This window comes from Dipodomys spectabilis, unplaced genomic scaffold (assembly GCF_019054845.1).
Source record: "Dipodomys spectabilis isolate Male_0828 unplaced genomic scaffold, ASM1905484v1 ptg000178l, whole genome shotgun sequence".
Classification (NCBI taxonomy): Eukaryota; Metazoa; Chordata; class Mammalia; order Rodentia; family Heteromyidae; genus Dipodomys; species Dipodomys spectabilis.
In genome coordinates this window covers 9,574,541-9,598,063 of record NW_024870855.1, presented here as the reverse complement: position 1 = coordinate 9,598,063, position 23,523 = coordinate 9,574,541, and the positions used below count along the sequence as shown (strand labels likewise).

Here is a 23,523-nt window from a genome sequence, read left to right as displayed (position 1 = left end):
TCTCCTCCAAGAAACCACTAAGAAATGGGAAGTGGTGCTGTGGCTCAAGTGGTAGAGCACTAGCCTTTAGCTGAAGAGCTGAAGGACAGTGCCCAGGTCCAGAGTTCAAGCTCCACAAACAACCAACCAATCAACAAACAAACAAAAAAAATTCTGGACCAATGGGCTGCTGACAGTCAAATGAATTCCTAAGGGAGATAATCTCTCCCTTCCTTACCTTTTCTCTTTGTGTGTGTGTGTGTGTGTGTGTGTGTGTGTGTGTGTTCACGCACATGTGTGTGTTTGATTTCTGGTCAACTTTGGCCACAGTTTAGTAGAAGGGTTTTTTCGGGGGTAGGGGTGGGAAGGGGACATGAAGTTTTACTAAAATCTTTAGAGTTCAGTCACTCTTAAGGTTATATAGCTTTTTGTTTGCTTGCTTTTGTTTTTGTGTTGGTCATAGGGCTCGAACTCAGGGCCTGGGTGCTGTCCCTGAGCTTTTTTTCCTCAAGGCTAGTGTTCTACCACTTGAGCCACAGCTCTACTTCTAGTTTTTTTGGTAGTTAATTGAAGTAAGAGTCTCACAGACTTTTCTGCCCAGGCTGGCTTTGAACTGTAATCCTCAGATGTCAGCCTCTTGAGTAGCTAGAATTACAGGTGTGAGCCACCAGTACCCAGTTAAACTATGTGTTCTTATATAAGTGAAAACTACGTTATTAAAAAAGAAAAGAAAAAGTTTTCAGAAACACTTGGAATAACCATTGTTTTAGACTCTATGAAATTATCCTGCATTTAGAAGTTTTCTGAATATTTAAAGAATGAATGAATAAATGTACTTCAAAGTAATAAAAAAATTGTAGCCTTTAAAAATATTGAATCATGTGGGTTTTCTTACCACAGTCTGAGTAATATGTTGTAAGTTGATTCATAACTTACAACATATGCCACATTGAACTATATTAAATGATTATCTTTAGAGCTTCTATAAACATTTGTTTGTTCCTTTGTTTTCTTTTCCTCCTACTCATATAATACTCCACAGCCCTCACGGTTTCATTAACGTGAAAGTTCCCAAGGAGCTATTCCGCTCTCATACTTAATGCTTCAGAAAACCTCAAGTGATTCATGGTATGAATAGAAGAACAAGCACATTAAGAGACCTTTCTTGTCCCAGAAAAGGACCTTTTTCCTTCTCATCTCCATCTCCTTCTCCCTCTCCCTTTCTCTTTCCAGTCTCCCTCTTTTCTTTCTTACTCACTTTTGTTTTTGTTCTCAGGAAGATATCATCTTAAATATCAAAAATAAAGCCAGGCTCCACTGGCTCACACCTGTAATTCTAGCTAGCTACTCAAGAGGCTGAGATCTGAGGATCACAGTTCAAAGCCACTCCAGGAAGGAAAGTCTGTAAGGCTCTTATCTCCAATTAAGCACCAAAAAAGTCAGAATTGGAGCTATGACTCAAGTGGAAACATTCTAGCCTTGAGCAAGAAAGCTCAGAGACAGTGCCTAAGCCCTGTGTTCAAACCCCAGGACCAGCACACGAATACACACACACACACACACACACACACACACACACACACACACACACACACACACACACACATCAAGAATAGATGCCAAAAAATCCACACATCCTTTTTTCAAGTCTCTCCACCTTTTGTCAGACCTGCAGTCCTCAGTTCATGAGGATCCAACCCTACAGGCCAGCTCTCAACTGATGCTCAATTCAACAGTCCATTGGGCTGTCATGTTCTTTGATTGCTCAATTGCCTTGCAGAATTTCAGTAACAGCAGTGCACATGTGCACAGCAATGACCACATTACTGAGCTGAGCAGTGACGCAAACCTGACCAAGGCACTGGGTTTTGTTAGGTGTATTTGCCCCGGTTAAGATGCTTTACAATTAGGAGATCTGATAGATGTAGTGGGAACTCAGGCCTGCAAACACTAAGCAGAGAGAGAAAGTTCACAAAGGAAAAGGAACTGGGAGATGTGAAAGGAATGCTATTTTCCCAGTAAGACCTCACACCTGAACACATCCTAGTCAAGGATTTGAATTGTAAAGACAAAGAACAAATGTCAGTAAAGCTAAGCAAGAGAAGGCCTTACTAGTAAGATATCAAACAATTAGGTAGCTGTTAAATATTTTCTCTCACAGTATAAAGGCTGGAAGATGAGGAACTTGGGGTGTTGGGGAGATGAATACCTATTGGGTTTTGTTGATCATGTCATGGCTGTACACTCTGGGAGCAAGCAAATAGTTATGTGTGCTCCTTGTGAACAAAGGGGATTCGGGGGCATTTCCCCCCGGGAGATTGTGGATGATCACCAGGCAATCAGGGTTTCTCCAACATTATGATTTTCCCCCAGGAAGACAGTAACTCTCCTTCACCTTGAGACCCTGTCATCACTTTCCCAAAGTTGCTTGAAAATCCCTTCACAATAGGATTCCTTTCTTCCCTCTGAGTCTGTTTCTTCTGTGGTTCTTGCAGGAGAAAGGCCTTTTCCAGATTCCAGCTGCTTGGACTCATGTCTGTGCCCATCACCTCTGTGATATTAAGGAAGTTAATATTTCCTTGGTCATTTCAGTTGGTATTGGTTTTGTATGCTCTTCCCCTTTGAACCATCTTCAACATTTTGCCTTGCATTTAAATTTTATCTTCATGTTTAGTTTCAGAGCATTATATCCTAAAATGTTCTACCATTGTAGAAAACTTCCCTTTCATTGTCTTCATTTTTATCATAACCCACGGACTTATAAATTCACCTTGAACCTCTTTATAGGAAACACGTACTTTGAATTTTATGAATGGTTCAGAATTGGCTGACACACTTCACAGGTTTTTTTTCCCTTGTATTATTCCAAAAAACATTTTCCCAAGGTGCTTTCTTTACCATTAGAATAGTTCTTGTGGACTTGGTCCCACGTTATCTTTTGCTCCTGTTTAGGTGTTTCTTGGTGATAAGAAATCAACCAGGCCTCAACAGTCCCTTCAAAGGAGGTAGTGACTTCCTTTCAACAACTGCTTGTCAAGGTCATTTCTGGTGCCCGTAACTAGCCTAGAGGCAGGACAAAGACTACAGGCATTTTAGAAAACTCTCCCAGACTCACAGATTCTTACTTATGATTGCTAAGGCCACTATGCAGATGCCAGCTCTGTGTGCCCAGACTAACTCTGGGTGAAGCTCTATCCTTGTAGCCAGCCCTCCTCCACCCAGGAACAATGAACTTCTATATAACCTATTAGTCTTAAATGGGAGGTGATGGAGACAATGAGAAATGCAAGGGAGAGAGTCTTTTCTGAAGTTAAATATATTCACTGTTACATCACAAAATAGAATTTCATAATCTACCTGTATGGTATTACAACCCAATGGAAATATCAAAAACACAAATTACAAGAATATGTTTATATGACTTACAAGATGTTGGTTGTGGTTCTAGCAGCACAGAGATAATTTTCTTGGCAATATCAGTCAATTTCCAGTCTTTGGCCTCGGGTTCCCCTTTGGCTCAGTTTTGTGTATCATAGAGATATGGAATCTTGTGACTGCTGTTGCTATGACAACAATTTAAGATTGAAGTTCATGGTAGATATCCAAGAAGTGAATACACATGGAATGGAAAGAACTTAATTGGGGCATGTTAAATTTTTAAATTAATTCTTTAATGCATAGTAGAAGGTTAAAATGCTGAATTTATTTTTTTAAGTATAAGTTTATTGTTATGATTAGAGTGCTGTTCAGGGTGGTTACCATTCCATAAGTCAGGTAATGAGTACATTTCTCTTTGAGGACAATGTTACCCCTTACTATGCTTTCCCCAGTTTACCCCTCCTGTCCCTGGACACAAGGTGCATAGTTCATTTAAAAATGCTACATTTGCTAAAGGGTAGTTTGGCCTAGAATATTTGAATTTTCTTTAAAATATCCAATAGGGTGAAAATGTGCACATGATATATCGTGTAAGAGATAAGAAGGGCAGAGAAAATTCTGTCTACCCTGCTGAGGAAACACAGTTACTAAAAAAAAAAAAAAAAAATGAGATTCACATATTCAGTTTCGACTCACTGAGCTCAGTGAAGAGGATCAACTATAGTGCATGATATAAATGGACTTTCTCTACTGTGACGCTTTGTAACCACAAAACTTTTTAAGATTCTGAAATATCAGACCCAGCTCTAAATGATCACTTAGCTCAAAATGTTAAAACCACAAAGTTGTGACAGTTTCACGAATGCCCCCATTATTTTAGGTCCTATCCCTTCTCCTCTATGCAAGACTTTGCCCTCGCAACTGCAGCTTCAAACTCCCATCGCACTGTTTTCTGTCCTGAGAACACCCACATCTGCAGAAAAGACACTGAACTAATGAAACAAGACCTTCCCCCAGATTTGCACCCGAGTCTCCAGTCAAAGCCAGCTCCTGACTTCACTTCCTTCTACGGTTCATATCAAGAAATAGTTGTGAGTGGAGCTGTGGCTCAAAATGATAGGGCGCTAACCTTGAGCAAAAATAGCTCAAGGACCAGCCCAGGTCCTGAGTTCAAGCCCCATAACCAAAAAAAAAAGATTACAGAAAGAAATAGTTGTGAAAAGCATTGTCTACATTCTCTGCAGCCCCTTTATTATCTTTGCCCAGTTCCACAGTTTCCCGGATATGCTTACCACCACACCCATGCTGCCAAGGTCATTAACTGTCTTAGTTTACAAGTGCAGTGGTTAATAATAAGTCTTCATCTAAATCTCCAGGAAAAGCATGATACAGTTGAGCAATCTCTTTTGATTGAAACAACTTCATTTAGGTATTGGAAAGCTTCCTGTTCTTAGTTTTTTTCCCCCTCTATCTCTTGAGTTATTCCATTTCATTTTGTTGTCACTCATTCTCCTCTCTTCAGTCCCTAAATATTGGGGTGCCACAGGATTCAGTATTCCGGAACTTTCTGCCTCTCTCTACAGCCTTTCTGAAAAGATTTCAGACAGTCTTGTGACTTTCAATATCATCTATAGTGAATGATGGAAAAGAAGGCATTGATCAATATGTGTTGTCATATAATGACATGTTGAATTGAAACCCCTTTGTACCACATCTTAAGGATATATATGTCACCTATAAGCTGAATTTTACAATGTATATCTCTTGCCTTTTCCTCTCTCCTGGACTCCAGCCATGAATACAGAACAAGCAATTTAACTTAACCAGAGCAGAACACTTGATTTCCTCCCTTAAGTGACTAACCTTCCTCATCTCAGCAAATGGTACTACTTCTTACCCATTTAATCAGACCAAATACCCAGAAATTATTCTCAATGCTCTTTGTATCCATCAAGGTCCAATCAGGAGACAGAAACCAAATGGTCATTTAAACAGGGAAATCTTAACATAATGAGTCATTAGCTATAAAAGCAGATTGGAGTAATTAGGAATTAACCACTAAGAGGTAAAGAGAACTGAAGAACACAGGAATGGTGTGTGGCTGGGAACAGAAACAAGCAGTAGAGAGATGAATATGTTCCAAGTATTTCATATGGATGTATGGAAATATCAGGATAAACCTTCACTTTGTACTGGTAATATTAAACAACAACAACAAATATATACCTATAATCCTAGCTCCTCAGGAGGCTGAGATCTGAGGATCCTGTTTCAAAGGCAGCCCAGACAGACAAATCCAAGAGACTCTTAAGCCCAATTAACCAGCAAAAAAAATTGGAAGTGGAGCTGCAGCTCAGGTGCTAGATTACCAGCCTTGAGCAAAACAGTTGAGCAAGAGCACAAGATCCTGGGTTCAAGCACCATTACCAGTACACACACACACACACACACACACACACACACACACACACACACACCCCTTCCAATCTGAGGCAGAGAATGTGGAAAGGAAATACATTTGGATTATGGAGCCCCGAGCTCAGGAGCACACAAACCTACAAGGTTCAAAATTCAGACATTGCTGGAAAGTGGTACTACTCTCAGGATAAAGGAAAAGTTCACAAAGCTGGTCCCCAAAGACAATCTATGCTGGGAATTTATCAAAGAGTAGGGATTCCTAAAGTGGGGATCTTTAAGGAGTAGGGTCCCTAAGGAATGGGGTCCTTAGGACCCTCCCTCTAAAGGGCTGTAGCTGTTGCCCCCACCCAGGAGGATGGATACTCCTGATTGGGAACATGCAGATCAGGGACCAGCTGCCCAGTGAGGGACCTGTCCTTCCTGTGTCTCTTCAGCACAGGCTCAGGACAAGCACAGTCCTGTACCTGGCCTCTTGACCAAGGAGATGTTCCAGTTCTGCAGCAGGGCAAAGAGAGGGCAGACCTGGATCTAAAGGCAACATGGCCCCAGACAGCCTCTCTCCTTTACACTCCTATGCACTCTGTGGCCTGCACTGATGACCTTGCCTTGGAATACAACACTTATCTGACCACTTCACAGAGCCATATACTGCTGGGGTTGGGGACTTAGAACAGCCATTCTCAGCCTCCTTCAACTTCTATTACACCACCACCAGTTTTACACACACACACACACACACACATACACACACACACACACACACACACACACACACACACACAAGCCCCCCTTTAAAAGCATAGATTAGATTTTGTTAGAATCCACCCCAAATTTCCCACTACCTTTTCATTCCACCCAGCTTAAAATGTAAGCTCCAGAACTGGGCCCTGCTTCCATTCCGCTCAATTTCTTCCCTTTCTATTGTGTTGTTGTTGTTGTTGGCCTCTGAAACTTTGCATATGCTGTTCACGTGGCTGAGAGCATAACCCCAGGTTCTTCTAGATCACCACATCTGCTCCAACAGCATCTCAGCAGAGAGATGCTGACTGTTGAAAGGTGTAGATCTGCATTCTCTACCTTTCAGATGACTTTAATATTTCATCAAATGTTAGCATCACTTACATATTCTTATTTATTCCTGCTTTTTATTAACCTTTTAACTACAATTTAGAGTGGCTGAAGGAAGGTATATTTTTAGGCCTTATTTGTTATTACAAGCTAGGGTTGTATTGCATTCAATACATATATGTTGAAAGAACAAATGGGTGAAGAAATGAATTCTTACTTTAACTGACAGACTCTGGTGCATCCTTGATCAGCCTTTATTAGTACATGAAGTATAAGTATGTTTCTGAATTACTCAGAACCTCAAGTTCCTCTGGTCTGCAACAGTATTTTAAAACATTCGACCTTCCGAGGAGTACTGTGGGAATTTATTGAATCAAATGATAATTCCTCCAAAATCCAGCCGAAAAACTTGTTACCAAGCAAAGCCAGCTCTTGATAGAATCGGACGACAGTCTGGAAAAGAGAAACCAAGGTACAGGATTTATAGAGTCTTCATGGCTGGGCTGGGTGATTATAAAAAGTGGCTGTGGATAGAAACTTTGCTTTGGTGTTTACAGTAAGACAGGAGTGCAAAAGTGTGCCTAATTGACAGCACTGCTAGCTTTATTAGGTAAATGACTGCTATATGGCTGGAGTTGAATAGAGTCAGTTCTTCATTTCTGAAGTTCTGGAATTAATAACTGCAAATTGAAACTACTGAGAGGGGAAATGATGTTTATAGCAGAACATGTGCAAACTATTTTTTATTGTCATGGTTTCTTAAACAATACAATATAAACACTATTTACATAGCATTATTCCATTTAGTCTCCAAAAAAAATCCCCTGTAGGGCAACTATAGCCATAGTAGTCAATGTATATATGAGAAAAATGTAACTAGGTAAATGGAGGGATAAGTAGGTTTGGGAGAGATGAGGGAAATGCTAAAAGGGTGACATTGATCAAGATGCACGGTACAAACTGACATGCTGAATTGAAACTCCTCTGTACAACTTCTAATGGATATATTTTTAATCCTTTTTATGACGGGGGTGGGGAATCAAGTGCTCCCTATTTTTAAAAGAATTCAAAGATCTTGTAGCTTATTTGAACTCACCCAGCTCAAATTCAGTTGTGCCATGTTCTCGTTGGCATTCCCTGTCAGCCCTTCCTTGCCACTTTGCAACCCAGTGTCACAATGGGCTGCTGGCAGTTTGGAGCCACGTAGAAGGCAATATTCTGAGCCTGCCAAAGACACCATGCTGCCCTGGGGAAATTAAACCTCGTCTGCTCAGCCTGCTATGTATACTATTCTTCTTGAGTGGACTTTTGTGGTACATGGAGAGAAAAGTATAATCACCCTTGCACTTCACTGAGTTCTCTTTGTGTTCACTAATAATAAGGCAATTAGTATAATTTTAAGAAGTATAATTTTTTTCCTTGGAAAAAAAAAAGCTGACCTGCTCAGTTAATTAAAACTTTCACACTCAGAATAAGGGAATCAGACTTCAGTTGGCAAAAAAAAAATCCCTTAGGGCTTGTCCTCTCCTTGAAAACGGGTTTATTTTTTAAGGGTCTGGTGAGATTTTTGAGTTAAAAAGTAAAAAGATTAGCCAAGGCTCTTCACCCTCATTGGAGCCTGCAAAAGAGCCAAGAGTTCTCTAGTCCTTGGGGTTTTAAAGACAAAGTAATTGTTTTTTTTTTCTACTTAGCCAGGAGGAAATGTGAGGTTTCTTTGAAAGCTTGAGGTCTGTTTCTTAGAACTGGAGATTCTGAAATCCTTGATGGCTAATGAATGGTATTTCATGGATTCCTTGGAACTGTCCAAGGTCATGGCGAGGGCACTGTGACTGGATACATTCACACCTGCGTCAGCCTCACAGCCAGCATTCCGCCTGGCCAAGAGCAAGCGTGGCTGAACTTTATCATCAGAATAAACAGAAAGCGTCCATCTTCACAGTTCCTTGTTGGAGCTTGTATTCTGCCATCTCCTGCTCTCTCATTCTGCCTAGCTCTTTATGGTCTGGTTTGTGAACACTGCACATCTTTATCCTCTCAACAACCTTGGAGACCCTGGGCCATGCCCTGCTGGAGACCCCTTCATCTCTGCGTTCATTAACCATTCTCTTTCAAACAAGTGTACTTACTCAAGCCTTGCTTGCTAGTCTCCAAATACGAACTCGCAGCCTGCTGCTAGGAAAGACGTGAGATCCACAGGGATTAGGAATTATTTCATAAATAAAGAGTTTCCTATTTTTTCTTTTTCTTTTAAAAAATGCAGGATTAGGATTTAAACTCAGGGTCTTACACTTGCTTAGCACATGCTCTACTGCTGAGTCACACCTCCAGGCCCACTTTTTACTGTTTATCTTTGAAACAGAGCCTCACTTCCTACCTAGACATGTAACCTGGACTGCAATCTACCTATTTCAGCTTTCCAGCCCTTGTTAGGATGACAAGTACAAACCATCATACCCAGCTTGTCAAGAGGGAGTCTCTTGAACTGTTCTGCCTGGCCTGACCCAGAACTGTGATCCTCCCAATCTGTACGGGATGACGGGTTTGCCACTGCACCTGTCCGTAGGATCAGAGGGCATCTTGTGGACTTGTCTGCCCAGGCTGGTCTGGAACTATGGTTCTCCCATCCTCACCCTGACAAGTAGCTAGGATTACAGGCCTGAGTTGCCAGCACCAGCTGACACTGTTTTCTTTGGTACATCCATTCAACCGAAGTATCTGTTAGAGAGAACCGGAAATGTAGCTAATGTGACTGAGGAAGTGAATCGTTAAAGTCTGTTGAACTTAAATGGACTGAAATAGTTACTGCTGGCAAACAGCTGCCACATTAGTTAAGGGCCCAGTCTTGCCACACTGAGGATGTGGCCCCTTTCTTCATTCCCCACATCTGCTTGTGAGTTAGAATTGCCAAATCTCAGGTCCAATGACCTGAGCTGGGGGGCCCTATATTAGCAAAACCCAAGATGGCCTGTGAGCACAGTCAGGCTGGAAGAATATTGCTCTAGAAGCTTTTTTCTTGATAGGTTTTGGGACAGATTCTCATATATAGCCCCAGGTTGGTCTCAAATTCATGAACCAACTGCCTTAGCCTCCCTCCCGAGGGCTAAGATTATAGGCATGTGCCACCATGCTTGGTTGGAAAGTTGATTTTTTTAAAGCCTATGTAAGACACGTGTTTGTATCTCTGTACATATCTGGATGTCATTATAGCCTGAAGGATTCTCTTCCCGGGGATTTTCTCTAAGTCTTTCTTGTCACATTAATCAGATAACACTGTGAAGGATATCTTGATTGAACTCCTTCTGGGTGTCAAGATCTGAAGATAATTATCATTTCAGAGAGCAGTTGAGTCTAATCTATGGATCTGAGTAGCATCTCTGTCTTTGCTCTACCACAGATCATGTGTTAGAAAAGCCACCGGCTCCTCTGGGAGCTCTGGGCCTTCTATATAGGCCCAGAATGAAGAGGGGGAGGACAAGGCTAAACCACATTATCCTCTAACTTGCAAAGGGGTAAACACCCCTTCCTATAAGAAGATCAGACTTGGACTCTCAGGGACCAGAGCAGATTCACATGATGCGTTGAAAGATCTGAAATTCAATTATGGGAGAAATCTTACGTTGAATAAAATGTTTCCTTATTCTTGATTAGATGTCTCCATCCTCTGGGATGCTTCCAAAGAGTTAAGAGGTGGAATACCCACACCAAACAAGAACTTCTGGAAGACTGGGAGCCTCTGCCTGCAGTGCCTGCCATAGAGCAGATCAATATATATTTATAAAGAGGCTAGTCTAAGAGGCACAGCACTGGCTCTCCGTGTTCCTTGATAGTCTGCCTCTGAGTACCCAGTTCCTTCCCTGTAAATTGACTATGCCTAAACCAGGCCCCAGTGGCTCACGCCTATAATCTTAGCTACTCAGGAGGCTAAGATCTGAGGATTATGGTTCAAAGCCAGCCTGGACAGGAAAGTCTATGGGTCTCTTCTATCCAATTCTGCCCTGGGCCATGCAGGCCCTATGCAGACACCTCCTTACCTCTTGGCTAAGTTTCTGCCCAGTATCTGTTACCTAGGTAACTGGCACACCTGGAAGCAGTCACCTCCCCCTCCTGCTAGGTCACATCCTGGACCACCTCTGGTCACCAGCCTCCCATGTGACCATAGGAGGGTCCCAGCCCCTGAGGTCACAGATCCTGTGTGGCCACACTTTTCCTCTACCTGGCCACACCTCTTCCTGTCCCTGGCTAGATAAGTCCTGGCCTGGGGGTGGGCCTCCCTTTTCGATCATGGCTCTCCACCATGCATGGCAGGGGCAGCAGTTTGGTAAAATAAACTTCTTTTTCTGCCTGAATACAGTGTGGTGTTCTCTTCATGGGTTACCTAGTTAAACCTACCTATTTCATATACCTTACATTCACCACCAAAAACCGAGAGTTAGAGGTGTGGCTCAAGGGCCAGAGTAGTAGGCTTAAGTGCAAAAGTTCGAAGACAGTGCTCAGACCACCCTCCCCTAGCAACAACTAAAATAAAACTTTCATTTTAAGAGTTTAGTTCAACTCCAAAGAGAAAAGTCCAGAGAAATGGAAGGTTATGCCATAAGCGATCCACACATGCGCAGAGTATGACCTTGCATTTCTTGCAGTGTGTGTCCTGGTGAGGTGAGAATAAAACTCTGAACAGGGATCATGGCTTCTCATTCTTCTCGAAGGCCTACTGGTGTGATTTCATTTGTTGAATCGGAAGCTTATATTCTGTCCAGAGTAAATTACTAACATTAAAGATCTGTTGATTTTCTTTAGAGGACTGGAACTCCTGCCAGAGAGGAGACTTAACTCTGTCTGTAGTTAGAAAAAGGATGGAATACTTAACACTCTTATAGCTAGCTTGCAAAAGCCGCATCCACACCTGTGAGCAGGTGGCCTTAAGTCATCAATAGGGACAATTAATATGCATGCAGCTCTGTTATTTTTATTTTACTCTTGGTCATATCTATCTTGTCTCCCATTCTGTCTTCCATCAGACAACCATCCCCTAAATATAGCATGGTTTCTATGGAAACGTACTTTATCCTCCACATCCCAAGAGGACATTTTATTGGGGAGGGGGAGATGGAGGGAAAAGCAATAGCAGATAGTATGTCTACATCTGGGCCTATAATCCATATTTTGGGTTTTGAAATTAATTTAAGGACAGATGTTTAAAATGGGTTAAAAATTTGTGGCCAGATGAAATTTTTCCAGCTGAGTTGAGATGGTATGAAAGTGAGTTGATAATAAGAGTTGGAATTTTATCTTTCATTGGGAGCCTTTCTTGAAATGGTTTCACATTCGGCTCCCACAATTTCTATTCTGTTCTTCTGCATATTTGTGTCCATAAGCATTGTGGCAGATGGTGCAGGTAAAGATAATACCTATTCTTTTCCAAGGCAAATGAGAATTTTATCACTTGGTACTTAAATGGAAGCCATAATGCACTGGCATTACAGGTGATAAAGTCTAAGTCATTTTTAATTTTCACAGCTGAACAATAATATGATTCTGGGGTTGGTTTGACTGCAAGTGTTGAAGATGTGTTGGTCTCTTGTGGTGTTTATGTTGTAATAAACCTAAAAATTCCTTAAAATTATTTTCCAGGGCCTTAGGATGCTTCGAGGTGAGTGTGAGGTTAGGATAGTGAGTAACACAGAACAAGAAGAACATGAAAGAGAGTTGAGAAAAATGAGCACGAGAGGCTCAAGCTACAAAGCAACCACCTCTCCAAAATGGCAGCCACCCAAGAGAGAAAGGAAATCACAAATGCAAAATGTAAATGCAGAATCTGAAAGTCATAACAAAAATACTTCCTCCTACCATTCTCATTCTGAATATAAAACATTTTGGGCAATCCATGAAAGTATTTCATTGCATAAAGGAAAGCTTGTGCAAAGAAGAACTTCACCGGAATGAAAACTGTGACTTAGCGGAACAACTGTGAATCTGTGTCACCATGCAAGATAAACATCTATTTGTGGTACAGATGGTTTATCTAGGTCCTTTATTTTGGCTTATAAATTTGGCAAGACTTTATTGTAAAGCTTGAGAGCTATTCCTTCCCTTGTCTCTCTGAGCCATGGGTTTGCTCCACTGTGGTGCTGAGCAGTCTTGTTGCTAAGAGCCCTGGAGGCCATCAACAAATGGCACCCAAACTTGGGACTTCCCACCAAAGAACATCCAAAAAGGTAAAGAACAAGTAAACTCCTTTGAGCAGCTTGGTTTTTTTCTTGGTAGAATGTGCACCTAGAAATTTCAGTACTTGATTTTCATGAGCAAAGAAAGACCTTCAGTTATAGACTTTTGAAGGATAATGTTAGAAGTGATGTTGTAGTCACCAATTTAAGGTGTTGAGGAAAAAAGAAAAAAAAAAGGAAAGTGGTCTTTTGGCTTCTTCTTTCTCTGTGCTGTGAACTTCTCTCTGGAAGCGTAGTATTTGGAGGAGGTGGGTTGTGTTTAGGGAATATCTTTGTGCCCAATATAGATTGAGAAATGGCATAGACACTTGAATGATGTGTAATATATGAAAACATGTTAAGTTCCTTATAGATGTAAATTAGTAGTGTGTGTGTGTGTGTGTGTGTGTGTGTGTGTGTGCTGGTCCTGTCCTGGGGCTTGAACGCAGGACTTGGTTAGTGTACTGTCTCTGAGCTTTTTCACTCAAGCCTGGCACTCTACTACTTGAGCCTTACCTCCACTTTTGGCTTTTTAGTAGTTAATTAGAGATAAGACTCACACAGACTTTCTACCTGAGCTGGCTTTGAACCACAATCCTCAGATCTCAGCTTCCTGAGATGCTAGGATTATAGGCGTGAGCCCCCTGGTGCCAGGAAAATCTTGCAAAGTAGATCTTCTCATTCCATTATTTTACAGGAGAACTTTAAATATCTGTCTCACTATTAAGCAGAGATCACTAGCTGCTTGTCTGCTTGCACATACCTTCAATCTGCTTTATGACATATCCTCATTTCAGCTGATTTGAGCTTTCATTGTTTCACAATAATTTCAGACTGAAATTTTATCTGTTTAGCTTTAAGGATAGCCAACACTTTAAAACAAAATCAGTGTCCTCTTTATTATTCTTAAGTCATGTGGAATTATTGTATCACATAAAAGCTTCAAAACACCATATATTTTAGAGGTATATCATTTATGAACATGCATACTTCAACCTAAAAAATTAGCTTGTTATTCGAGTCACAATTATTTTTTTTTAAATTCAATAAAATGTTATCATGGGTAGTAACTATGCAAGATTCTATATAATTTTTTCATAGAAAGTAATTTCCATAGTAGCATAGAAATTCCAGGCTATTGAGATTTGCAATATGAAATAACTTCTCTCTCAGATAAAAATGATGTAACTTTGGGTCTGGCCAGATGGGCTGCAGAAAGGGGAGGAAATAATACTGAACTTCCAGAGAAAGAAGTTTGACTATTTTGCTTCCTATGACACATACTGTTAGATTAAATGTTGAAACTTTAATAGTCTGAAATAAATAATTATTGATGTAGTTATAGTTTTCTAAAACCTAATCATGACTGTCCCTACTTATAATAAGTTACAAGAAGTAAAAAAAATTGACTTCTTGTGAGCTATCCTTAAGAATCATGACATTTATAGGGTTTTTCTCTATTATAAATCTGTCTTAACTACACTAGCTATATTGTATTTTTTTCTATTTTTTTTTTGGAGGGGGATGGTGTCTGGTTGTGGGGCCTGAACTCTGGGCCTGGGCGCTGTCCCTCAGCTCTTCAGCTCAAGGCTAGCGCTCTACTACTTGAGCCACAGCACCACTTCCGGCTTTTTTTTTTCTGCTTATGTGGTGCTGAGAAATTGAACCCAGGACCTCAAGCATGCAAGGCAAGCGCTCTACCACTGAGCCACCTTCCCAGCCCCATTGTATTTATTTTTATCATTTATAGTTTTGGTCATACTGGAGTTTGAACTCAGCGACTCATGCTTGCCAGGCAGGTGCTCTACATCACACCTCAAAACCTTTCCTGATTTTAGTTATTTTTTAACAGAGGATCTGTGAGGGGTTTTTTTTTTTGCTCAAGGTTGGCCTCAGATGGTGATCCTCCTATCTAGGCCTCCCACATAAACTGAATTATAGGTTTGTGTCATCTCCCCAGCTTATTTAGCTTCTTTATTAGTTTTCACAACCTTGTTCCCCAGGCTGGACTGGACCAGTGATCCTCCTGATATCCACACACCTACTGAGTAGCTGGGGTTATAGATATATCACACAAGCCAAGCTTACTCATTGAATTGTTGAAGAACACTTTACTGAATCCAATACAACCTTTCCTATTTCATACCTACAACTCCATGAAGTCAGAGTGATGGATGCTCAGGACTTACGTGCTTCACAAAATCTGCACATATCTGGATAAGGTGAATGCCAGTTCTGTTTTATTGCTTGCTACAGAAAGCTTCCCCTCAAACTTTCACATCTGCAAAACTAAAATAACAACCAAACACACCCATTTCCAAACTCTTATCATTTCCCTTATTTTGGAGATGGAGTCTCATGAACTGAGCAATTTCTTTTCCTTTTTAGTCGGTCATGGGACTTGTAACTCAGGGCTTGGATGCTGTCCCTGAGCTCTTTTGCTCAAGGCTGGTGCTCTACCACTTTGAGCCACAGCTCCACTTCTGAGATTGAGTCTCATGAACTTCCCTGCCCTGGGATGACTTTGAACCTCAGTCACCTGAATCTCAGCTTCCTAAGTAGCTAGGGTTATAGGCAGGAGCCATCTGTATCCAGATCACTATGAATTTTTGCATCACTTCTGAATTTTAAAATATCGTGTTAAAGTATTTTTGAGTTCTGAGTTTTTAGATGCTTACAATTTGTACTGAAGCCCACGTCTTGCCTTGTGTGTGTGTGTGTGTGTGTGTGTGTGTGTGTGTAAATGCATTTGATGTCAGCTCTAAGCTTCACATTCAAACTGGTTTTTCTTATTTACTGTAACGCCTATAGGAGTTGGAATCTTCTCTGTTAGAGTGGTTGCTTGAAATAAGCACCACCATCTTAAGGGCAGCTGCCATCCTATTTTAGGTAAGCCATGGCCCTTCTTTTCCTAACCTCTTTCAAACTAGACCATTGCACAAGATTATTAACATGCATTCTGACTAGTGGGAACGAGGGGCAGTAATGTATTAGGGAGAACACCTGGGCCGACTGCCCACCAGTGCATGTGCATACTTGGCTTCCTTTTAGTAATAGGCCCTTATTTTGCCATGCTGGCCTCCTTTCAAATTGGTGTCTTCATTTCAACCCCAATATCCCATGACCTTTCTAACACACGCATGTGTCTCTTCAATGTTTTAGTTACTAGTTGTAATTACTGATGAGACCTTCCTAGTATGTGTTTTTTGGTTTTGCTCATTTGTTTTTTGTCCATGTGGGGCTTGAACTCAGGGCCTGGATGTGGTCCCTGAACTCTTTTGCTCAAGGCTAGCATTCTACTGTTTTGAGCCTTAGTGCTACTTCTGGTTTTCTGGTGGCTAACTGGAGGTAAGAGTCTCATGGACTTTTCTGCCTGGGGTGGCTTTGAACGACAATCCTCAGATCTCAGCCTCCTGAGTAGCTAGGATTATAGGCGTGAACCACAGGTGCCAGCTGATATGTGGTTTTGAGTACATAAAACAGTCGTCTAGGATTGCAACCTTAAATATGTTTAATGTTAAGTGTGTAGAGTTCCAATACATCCAACCATAATGGTGTAAACTTCTTGATTTAGTGGTTCATGATCTACTAAGTTCTTCGTGGCAAACCATGGAGTTGATCAACACAACCAACCCATCCAACATCTCAAACATGGACATCGACTACTGTGATGCCTATTGTAAGATGCTTCTGCTAGCCCTCTATGGCATGATTTTCCTGGTTGGCACTGCTGGCACCATTATGATTTCACCCATGATGCTCAGAAGAAATAGCCAGTCGATGATTTCCACCGCAGTCCTCAATATTGTGGTGTTGCACTCCATCCTTTTAGCTAGCCTTCCATTCCGCCTCAGCTACTACCTCTCTGGCATCTGGGAGCTTGGGTACTTTTGAAAGACCCCAGACTCACTGGGATGCTTTCTTCAACGGGAGGGCACCCCAAGAACCAAGACTCCAAACCAGCAGATGCAATAAGCAAGAGGAGTTTATTAGGCGTTTGCGCAAACGGGCTCCCTGTCCAAGGCAGACTGGAAGCCCCAGCAGTGGTTACAGGCACTTTTAAAGACAAAAGCCACAGGATTAGCATAAGACCCCAGGCTCCCCAGGATTGGCTCAGGTTAAAACTTATCATATACTCCAGCAATCATTTTGTTGTGTGGGAAGTCTTGTAACACTAGTCGTAAACTGGTTGGCTCTCTAGGGGGAGGCTTCCCTGGGGGGGAGTCCACATAGTTACAGGCTCGTGATTGGTTGACATTTGACTTAGCTTGCTGGGCTCGCCAGATGGTCCTTGTCTTGAGCCCCTTGCTGAGAGTTTCTAAACAGGAATTTAGAAGAACATACTCTTTTGTTCTTTATGTTTGCAGACCTTGTCCCTGAGCCGGCCTGCATCTGGACTTTGTAACTTTGTAACTTATTTCTGGGAGGGGAAGAGTCAGTGTTAGCGTAAGCAGGTTTACAGAAGCAGAATTAGCAGTTAGCATATTGTAAAATGAACATAGCCCCAATTTCAATCTTTCATTCCCTCCTCTTGTCTTTGGACTAATTTTAATCTTAAAATTTAGGGTGTCTCTATATTATCTTGTGGGGTGTCAGTTGTTCTCAATGCTTGGTATTTGGATCTCAGAACTAATAGACGGACTGAGCTGATCTTTTTCTTTTACAAGTCTGTTGAGTATACAAGGTCGGATTGTAACAAAAGTAACAGTTGACCAGGGCCCCTTACATTTTTTTCCACCAGTTCTGACTCCGTGTATCACAGTTAACTTAATTTTATATCAGCTGTACTTGTAAGCTCCAATTTTAAGACATACTGATACCATCTGCGACATACTTAAACTTTCTGAGGTTTGTCTTCTTTAAAGACAATCCTTACTTTTCAAATCCTTTCTTATCCAAAGGGGATACCAATTTTTCCCCAATTCCTTTCCCAAGGCTTTCTTTACTAACCCCCTCTCCTTTTCAGTTTATTACTTCCATTGATAACATACTCAGGTTATTACCATACCAGAGCCAAACTAGGCTATGACCAGTGGATTTCCAGTCACTATGCACTGAATTGCCTAAGGCAAGCAAGCCAGTGATATCCTTGTCCCCAATATCCACTATGGGAAGAGAGGGTTTCTGGATATTACCCAAAAGAATGTCCCACAAGATCTTGGATTTAGCAGCAGTCAAACAGGAAGCAGACTCAGGTGATGGAATCAGGCAGGAGTTTCTCCAGGTGGCTGTCAGGCCGTCGTTGAACTTTACCCATTAGGGTATGCAGCAGCAGCAGCAGCAGCAGCAGGGTCTCTCGGTGGCTTCAAGGGACTGTCACACCTTGTGCTGTAAATTCCTACACAGACTGGTTAAAGATACATTGCATAGGCTTGGCAGGTTTTGATCCTGCTGGTTTTTAAGATCTTTAAACAATAGCCCAGGACAATTTACCAAAATCACAACTTTTTTACCAGCCAGATATTTTTGTAAATAGACACAGAAGGCTCAGTCTTGTAACCATCTTGTAACCATCTCTGACAGATGCAGTCTCCACACCTTGCACACCTATAACAGTTAACACTATTTTTATGTCTTTTTTAAAAAAATTATTTTATCTATTTTGCCTCATTTCTCCAAAACTGACTCTGGACCCTTGATCTTAAAATGGGGGTAGAAGAGCGAAGGTCCATCTTCTGTAACTTTTTCAAGCTGACTTCAGGGGCGTTGATCTTACCTAGCCAGGAACCTATAACCTTAGCCTATTTTACAAAGAGGCCATCAGGGTTAGATGTCATTAAGAACAATATTTTGACAACTGCACAGACCTTTTCTCCAGCTACAGCAGTGTAGCTTGTTTAGCACTCTGGTTTGCAAAAACATCCTTTTGGATGATTTAGGAACGTGATCTCTAGTGACCCTAACAATGCCTAAGTTTCCTTTGCAGGCCTTTAGACAGATATCAATGGACTCTCTGGTTTACAAACTTTTCCTGAGCAGATGAATTTCATGTAGCTGATGTCAGCTCAATAGTTACTGCCAATTAAAGCTTTTGGCACATAAAGGGGTTGAGATTTAAACTATCCCCCACATTTCATAACATTAGCTTTTTACTATCACAGAGGACTGGCAAGTGGCAAGTTCCTGTCCCTTACAAGGTAGTCATGAACATTAGGCATGCTTCCAAACTATCTTCCTATGACCTCCCGGCTCTGACCAGTTTTGAAGGGCCACGCACAAATGACTCTAGGATCTGACATTTCTGCCATCCAAGCAGTGGCTTACTGCCTCTGGATGCTCCTCCATTGCTCTTGTCCCAGGAGTGTCTTCTCTACATTGGGGTAAATGCCTCATTGGCATTTCCCTTTAGCTGGTCACTGGACTTGAACTCGGGCCTGAGCACTGTCCCTCAGCTCTACAGCTCAAGGCTAGCACTCTGCCACTTTGAGTCCCAAAGCAACTCTGCTTGCTCTTTCAGCACTCTGCTGGCTGAGTAGAGGTGACAGTCTCACAGGAACCTTTTTGTGCCCAGGCTGGCCTTGAACCAGTTTCAGATCAATGAGTCTTATAAAAGGCCATCTTACTCCAATTAAAAGCAACAAGGGGGTCAACATAGAAGTAGCTTTTAAGCATGCTCTTACCTAAAACTTATTGAGAGTCAAAGTTACATCTGACAAACTTTTAAGAATCCTCTGTGGTTTGCTCTGGATTTTGCTGGAAATTTAAAAAACAACCTATAAGAGCAAACTGGAATAGAAATAATTTTGATAATCCTAATTTTAATGTTAACACATCCAAGGGGAAGTTTTAGCAATACTAATCAGATCACCACATTACTTATTTTAACCATCATGTTTTCAGTCTGTATCTGCAGGGAAAAGAGAGAACAAAGATGGGCCACTCAGCCCCTTCTATGGAATGGGCAAGCACCCAATCCGACTCTTTAGGGTTAGATGAACTGTGTTTGTGCCAGCTTGTCCTCTTTCTCCATGCGTGGACTCCTCCCAGGGCCTGTCCCACCATGCATGACCAGCTGAACTGCACTTCTGCTCGTTCACCCCTCACCCCTAAAGATAGGTCTTCTGTTGGCTTTTAAGTTTTTCCCCGTCTCTTCTCTTGGTTCTCGAATGAAATACATAGTTTTAGACAGACAGAACAGGTAACATCTTTGACAGTGTTAAACTAACCTTTACATTTAAATTTTAACTCACCCAATTGTTACAGCATGCTGACAATTCTTATCACAGACATACACAGAACACACGGATCTTAAAGCACGCAAAAATCAAAATCAGTCGTACGTACACCTTTTAAAGTTTTTAAACAAAAATTTAAGACGGTATTTCTTTTAAACTAGGTACCTTTGTTGAGCTTTTTTTTCCCAGAGCTTGTTTGTCTAGCAAGGCAATTCACTAATTAGTCTTTTGAATCCCTTCTGTTGGAGGAGGTCTGGGGGAGGGGGTCACTTTAAACTAAACTGGCCAGATTGTTTATCCAATTTAGACAAGAGCACTTTACAAATTGTTACATTGTCAGGACTAGCTGAAAAAGTCCAAACTAGGTACACAGCCTTCTACACCCTCCCTGCTGGCAGCCTCCACAAGGAGAAAATGCAGCCTGAGGCTTGAAGGGAACCGAACTAGCCCAGTAACCTTCCATGCCTCACAGGGAGGGAGGCACAACAGGTCTGTGACCAAGCCCAGCTGGAACTTTTATCCCCCAGAGATGTTTAAAAAAGTAACAAAAACACAGATAAACACAAAAACCAAGAATCCACATTTAAAACTGGTACCAATTCTAAAACAGAACTAGACAAGGACTGAAGGCTGAGTTGGGGACTAATGGGCCCCAATTTATTCCTACCGGAACTCTGTGCTGCTCCCACTCAGCAAGCTGAATCCAGAGTCTGCTGAGTGAGCCTGCCACTCACCCAGAACTTCCCTACCCCAGAAAACATAAAACAAACACACACTAAAGTTAACAAGACAAAGTGGCCACAAAGACAAAATCAAGTCTCAGTGAATGGGGCGACATCTCACCACCATTCACTTACCAGGGGACTCAACCCCCCTATCACCTCCGGAGGATTTTTCTCTTAGATTCCTGCAGACGTTGACCCAGGGGCCTTCCAAGGCGGAGGAGAATTCCCAGTAATCTTGGGGCAAGGGACAAAAGTCCCTAGCGGCCGTCCCCTCAGACTGACAGGTTCTCCCCCACGCTCAGACCCCCCCCCCCAAGCCAAGGCCCAAGGCTGAGATCTAACTGGGGCCACTCGCAGGTGGTCAGTGGCAGTTTCATAATTGACAAACAAGCAAGTTACAAAAGCAGAACCAGCAGTTTTCAAACGAACTAGGACAAGGTCTCGGGTGTCCTAGGAGTGGACTCACTTGTTGTCCCATCTCTATAGAGAATACAAAACACACACTAAAAACGAGTAACACTGAACAGAGACAGACAAAACCAGATGCCGCGCGGCAACCGAGTGCAGATGAGGAAGGAATTACAGATGGGAGTGGCTGGCCTCGCCTTAACTCCCCAGAACAGAGACACTCGGATCTCCTCCTTCCTCCAGACGACCCTGGAGCAGGACTCCAGGGCGGGACCAGGGTACTGGGCACGTCTGCTTTTCCCTTTGGCCCAAATACAGATTCAGACGACCCTGGAGCAGGGCTCCAGGGCGGGACTAGGGTACTGGGCACGTCTGCTTTTCCCTCTAGTCCAAATACAGATTTGGATCCCAGAATGCAAAACGAAAACGACAAACACACAAGACCCGAGACACAAGAGCTCTATCTTACCTCCTACCGGTCCTGGAATTTGGGGTCTGGGGGCGCCTGGATCCCGGACGAGCCCCCAACTGAAAGACCCCAGACTCACTGGGATGCTTTCTTCAACGGGAGGGCACCCCAAGAACCAAGACTCCAAACCAGCAGATGCAATAAGCAAGAGGAGTTTATTAGGCGTTTGCGCAAACGGGCTCCCTGTCCAAGGCAGACTGGAAGCCCCAGCAGTGGTTACAGGCACTTTTAAAGACAAAAGCCACAGGATTAGCATAAGACCCCAGGCTCCCCAGGATTGGCTCAGGTTAAAACTTATCATATACTCCAGCAATCATTTTGTTGTGTGGGAAGTCTTGTAACACTAGTCGTAAACTGGTTGGCTCTCTAGGGGGAGGCTTCCCTGGGGGGGAGTCCACATAGTTACAGGCTCGTGATTGGTTGACATTTGACTTAGCTTGCTGGGCTCGCCAGATGGTCCTTGTCTTGAGCCCCTTGCTGAGAGTTTCTAAACAGGAATTTAGAAGAACATACTCTTTTGTTCTTTATGTTTGCAGACCTTGTCCCTGGGCCGGCCTGCATCTGGACTTTGTAACTTTGTAACTTATTTCTGGGAGGGGAAGAGTCAGTGTTAGCGCAAGCAGGTTTACAGAAGCAGAATTAGCAGTTAGCATATTGTAAAATGAACATAGCCCCAATTTCAATCTTTCACTTTACCTGCCGGGTGGTGAGTGCCATCCTCTATGGCCATATGTACTTCACCTTTATTTTCTACGTGGCCATCGTGACTCTCCGGCTACTCATCTATTTTAAGAAACTCCAAATGCAACCATTCCAAAAGTACCATGCAATCACGCTAAGCATGGCTATTTGGATAGTGGCTGGCCTCATTTTTTTGCCAATATTTTTTTTGCAATATGGCACAGACCCAAGTTACTCAAAGAAACAGCGATGCTTTGAGTTCCACAGAGATCTCCACCACCAGGGCATGGTCATCCTGAACTATTCTGTTATTGTTGTCATCATGGCGACCGTGCTGATCCTCTTTCTCTTGCAGATGGCCGTCATCCTGCAGTTGATGAAGGCTCATTGGCCAGACATGTGGGCCCACCAAGAGTTTAGAGCCCAGATCAAGAGTTTCTTCTTCCTCTTAGTAATAGTTGTATGTTTTATACCTCACCATGCATTCCGGGTCTACTTTATTGACCAGTATTCAGGGAAAGAAAGCTCAAAGTTAGTACTTTACAATGAAATCTGTCTTGCTTTGACAACTGTCTGTTGCCTGGATGTGCCATGTTTCATAGGAGGAATTGTCCACTAAGCCTTCCCACACACCTTGTGCATCATTTTCCCACACCGGAATGACACTGTTTCTGTACTGCTATGATTTCCGAAGTGTTCCCCAAATTCTCAAATCCTCAGATTATGTTTAATCAACATTGTTTTCTACCAAGAAAAAAGCAATGAGGATTGATTATTTCCTTCTTCTGAAGGAATAAACATCATAGAACATGCTCAATCCTTAGAACGCGAGAATTTCTTTTCCTCCTACCCTCCTCTTCTCTTCCTCCTTTCCTTTTTCTCCGTTCTTCCTCTTCTATCTCCTCTTCCTCCTTTCTCCTTCTCCACCTTTCTTCTTCACTCCTCATCTTCTCATCATCCTCTTCCTTCTCCTTCTCTTCCTTTTTGGTAGCACTCAGGGCCTCATGCTCAGATACTCCACC

General features: G+C 42.2%; 1 protein-coding gene across 1 annotated transcript; it reads left to right on the top strand.

Annotated features, from left to right (window-relative positions):
* The first annotated feature begins 13,010 nt into the window (after positions 1 to 13,010).
* LOC122120855 (probable G-protein coupled receptor 141) lies at positions 13,011 to 23,311 on the top strand. The gene is made up of 3 exons (XM_042695086.1): positions 13,011 to 13,055; positions 16,618 to 16,927; positions 22,508 to 23,311. Exons 2-3 carry the CDS (start codon positions 16,653 to 16,655, stop codon positions 23,118 to 23,120), a joined length of 888 nt encoding a protein of 295 aa, XP_042551020.1. The 5' UTR covers positions 13,011 to 13,055; positions 16,618 to 16,652; the 3' UTR covers positions 23,121 to 23,311.
* Positions 23,312 to 23,523: the final 212 nt, after the last annotated feature.

Coding starts and splice junctions, on each gene's coding strand:
- LOC122120855 (XM_042695086.1), top strand. CDS start 16,653: ATGGAGTTGATCAACACAACCAACCCATCCAACATCTCAAACATGGAC. Junction 16,928..22,507: donor TCTGGCATCTGGGAGCTTGG/GTACTTTTGAAA, acceptor AATTTCAATCTT/TCACTTTACCTGCCGGGTGG.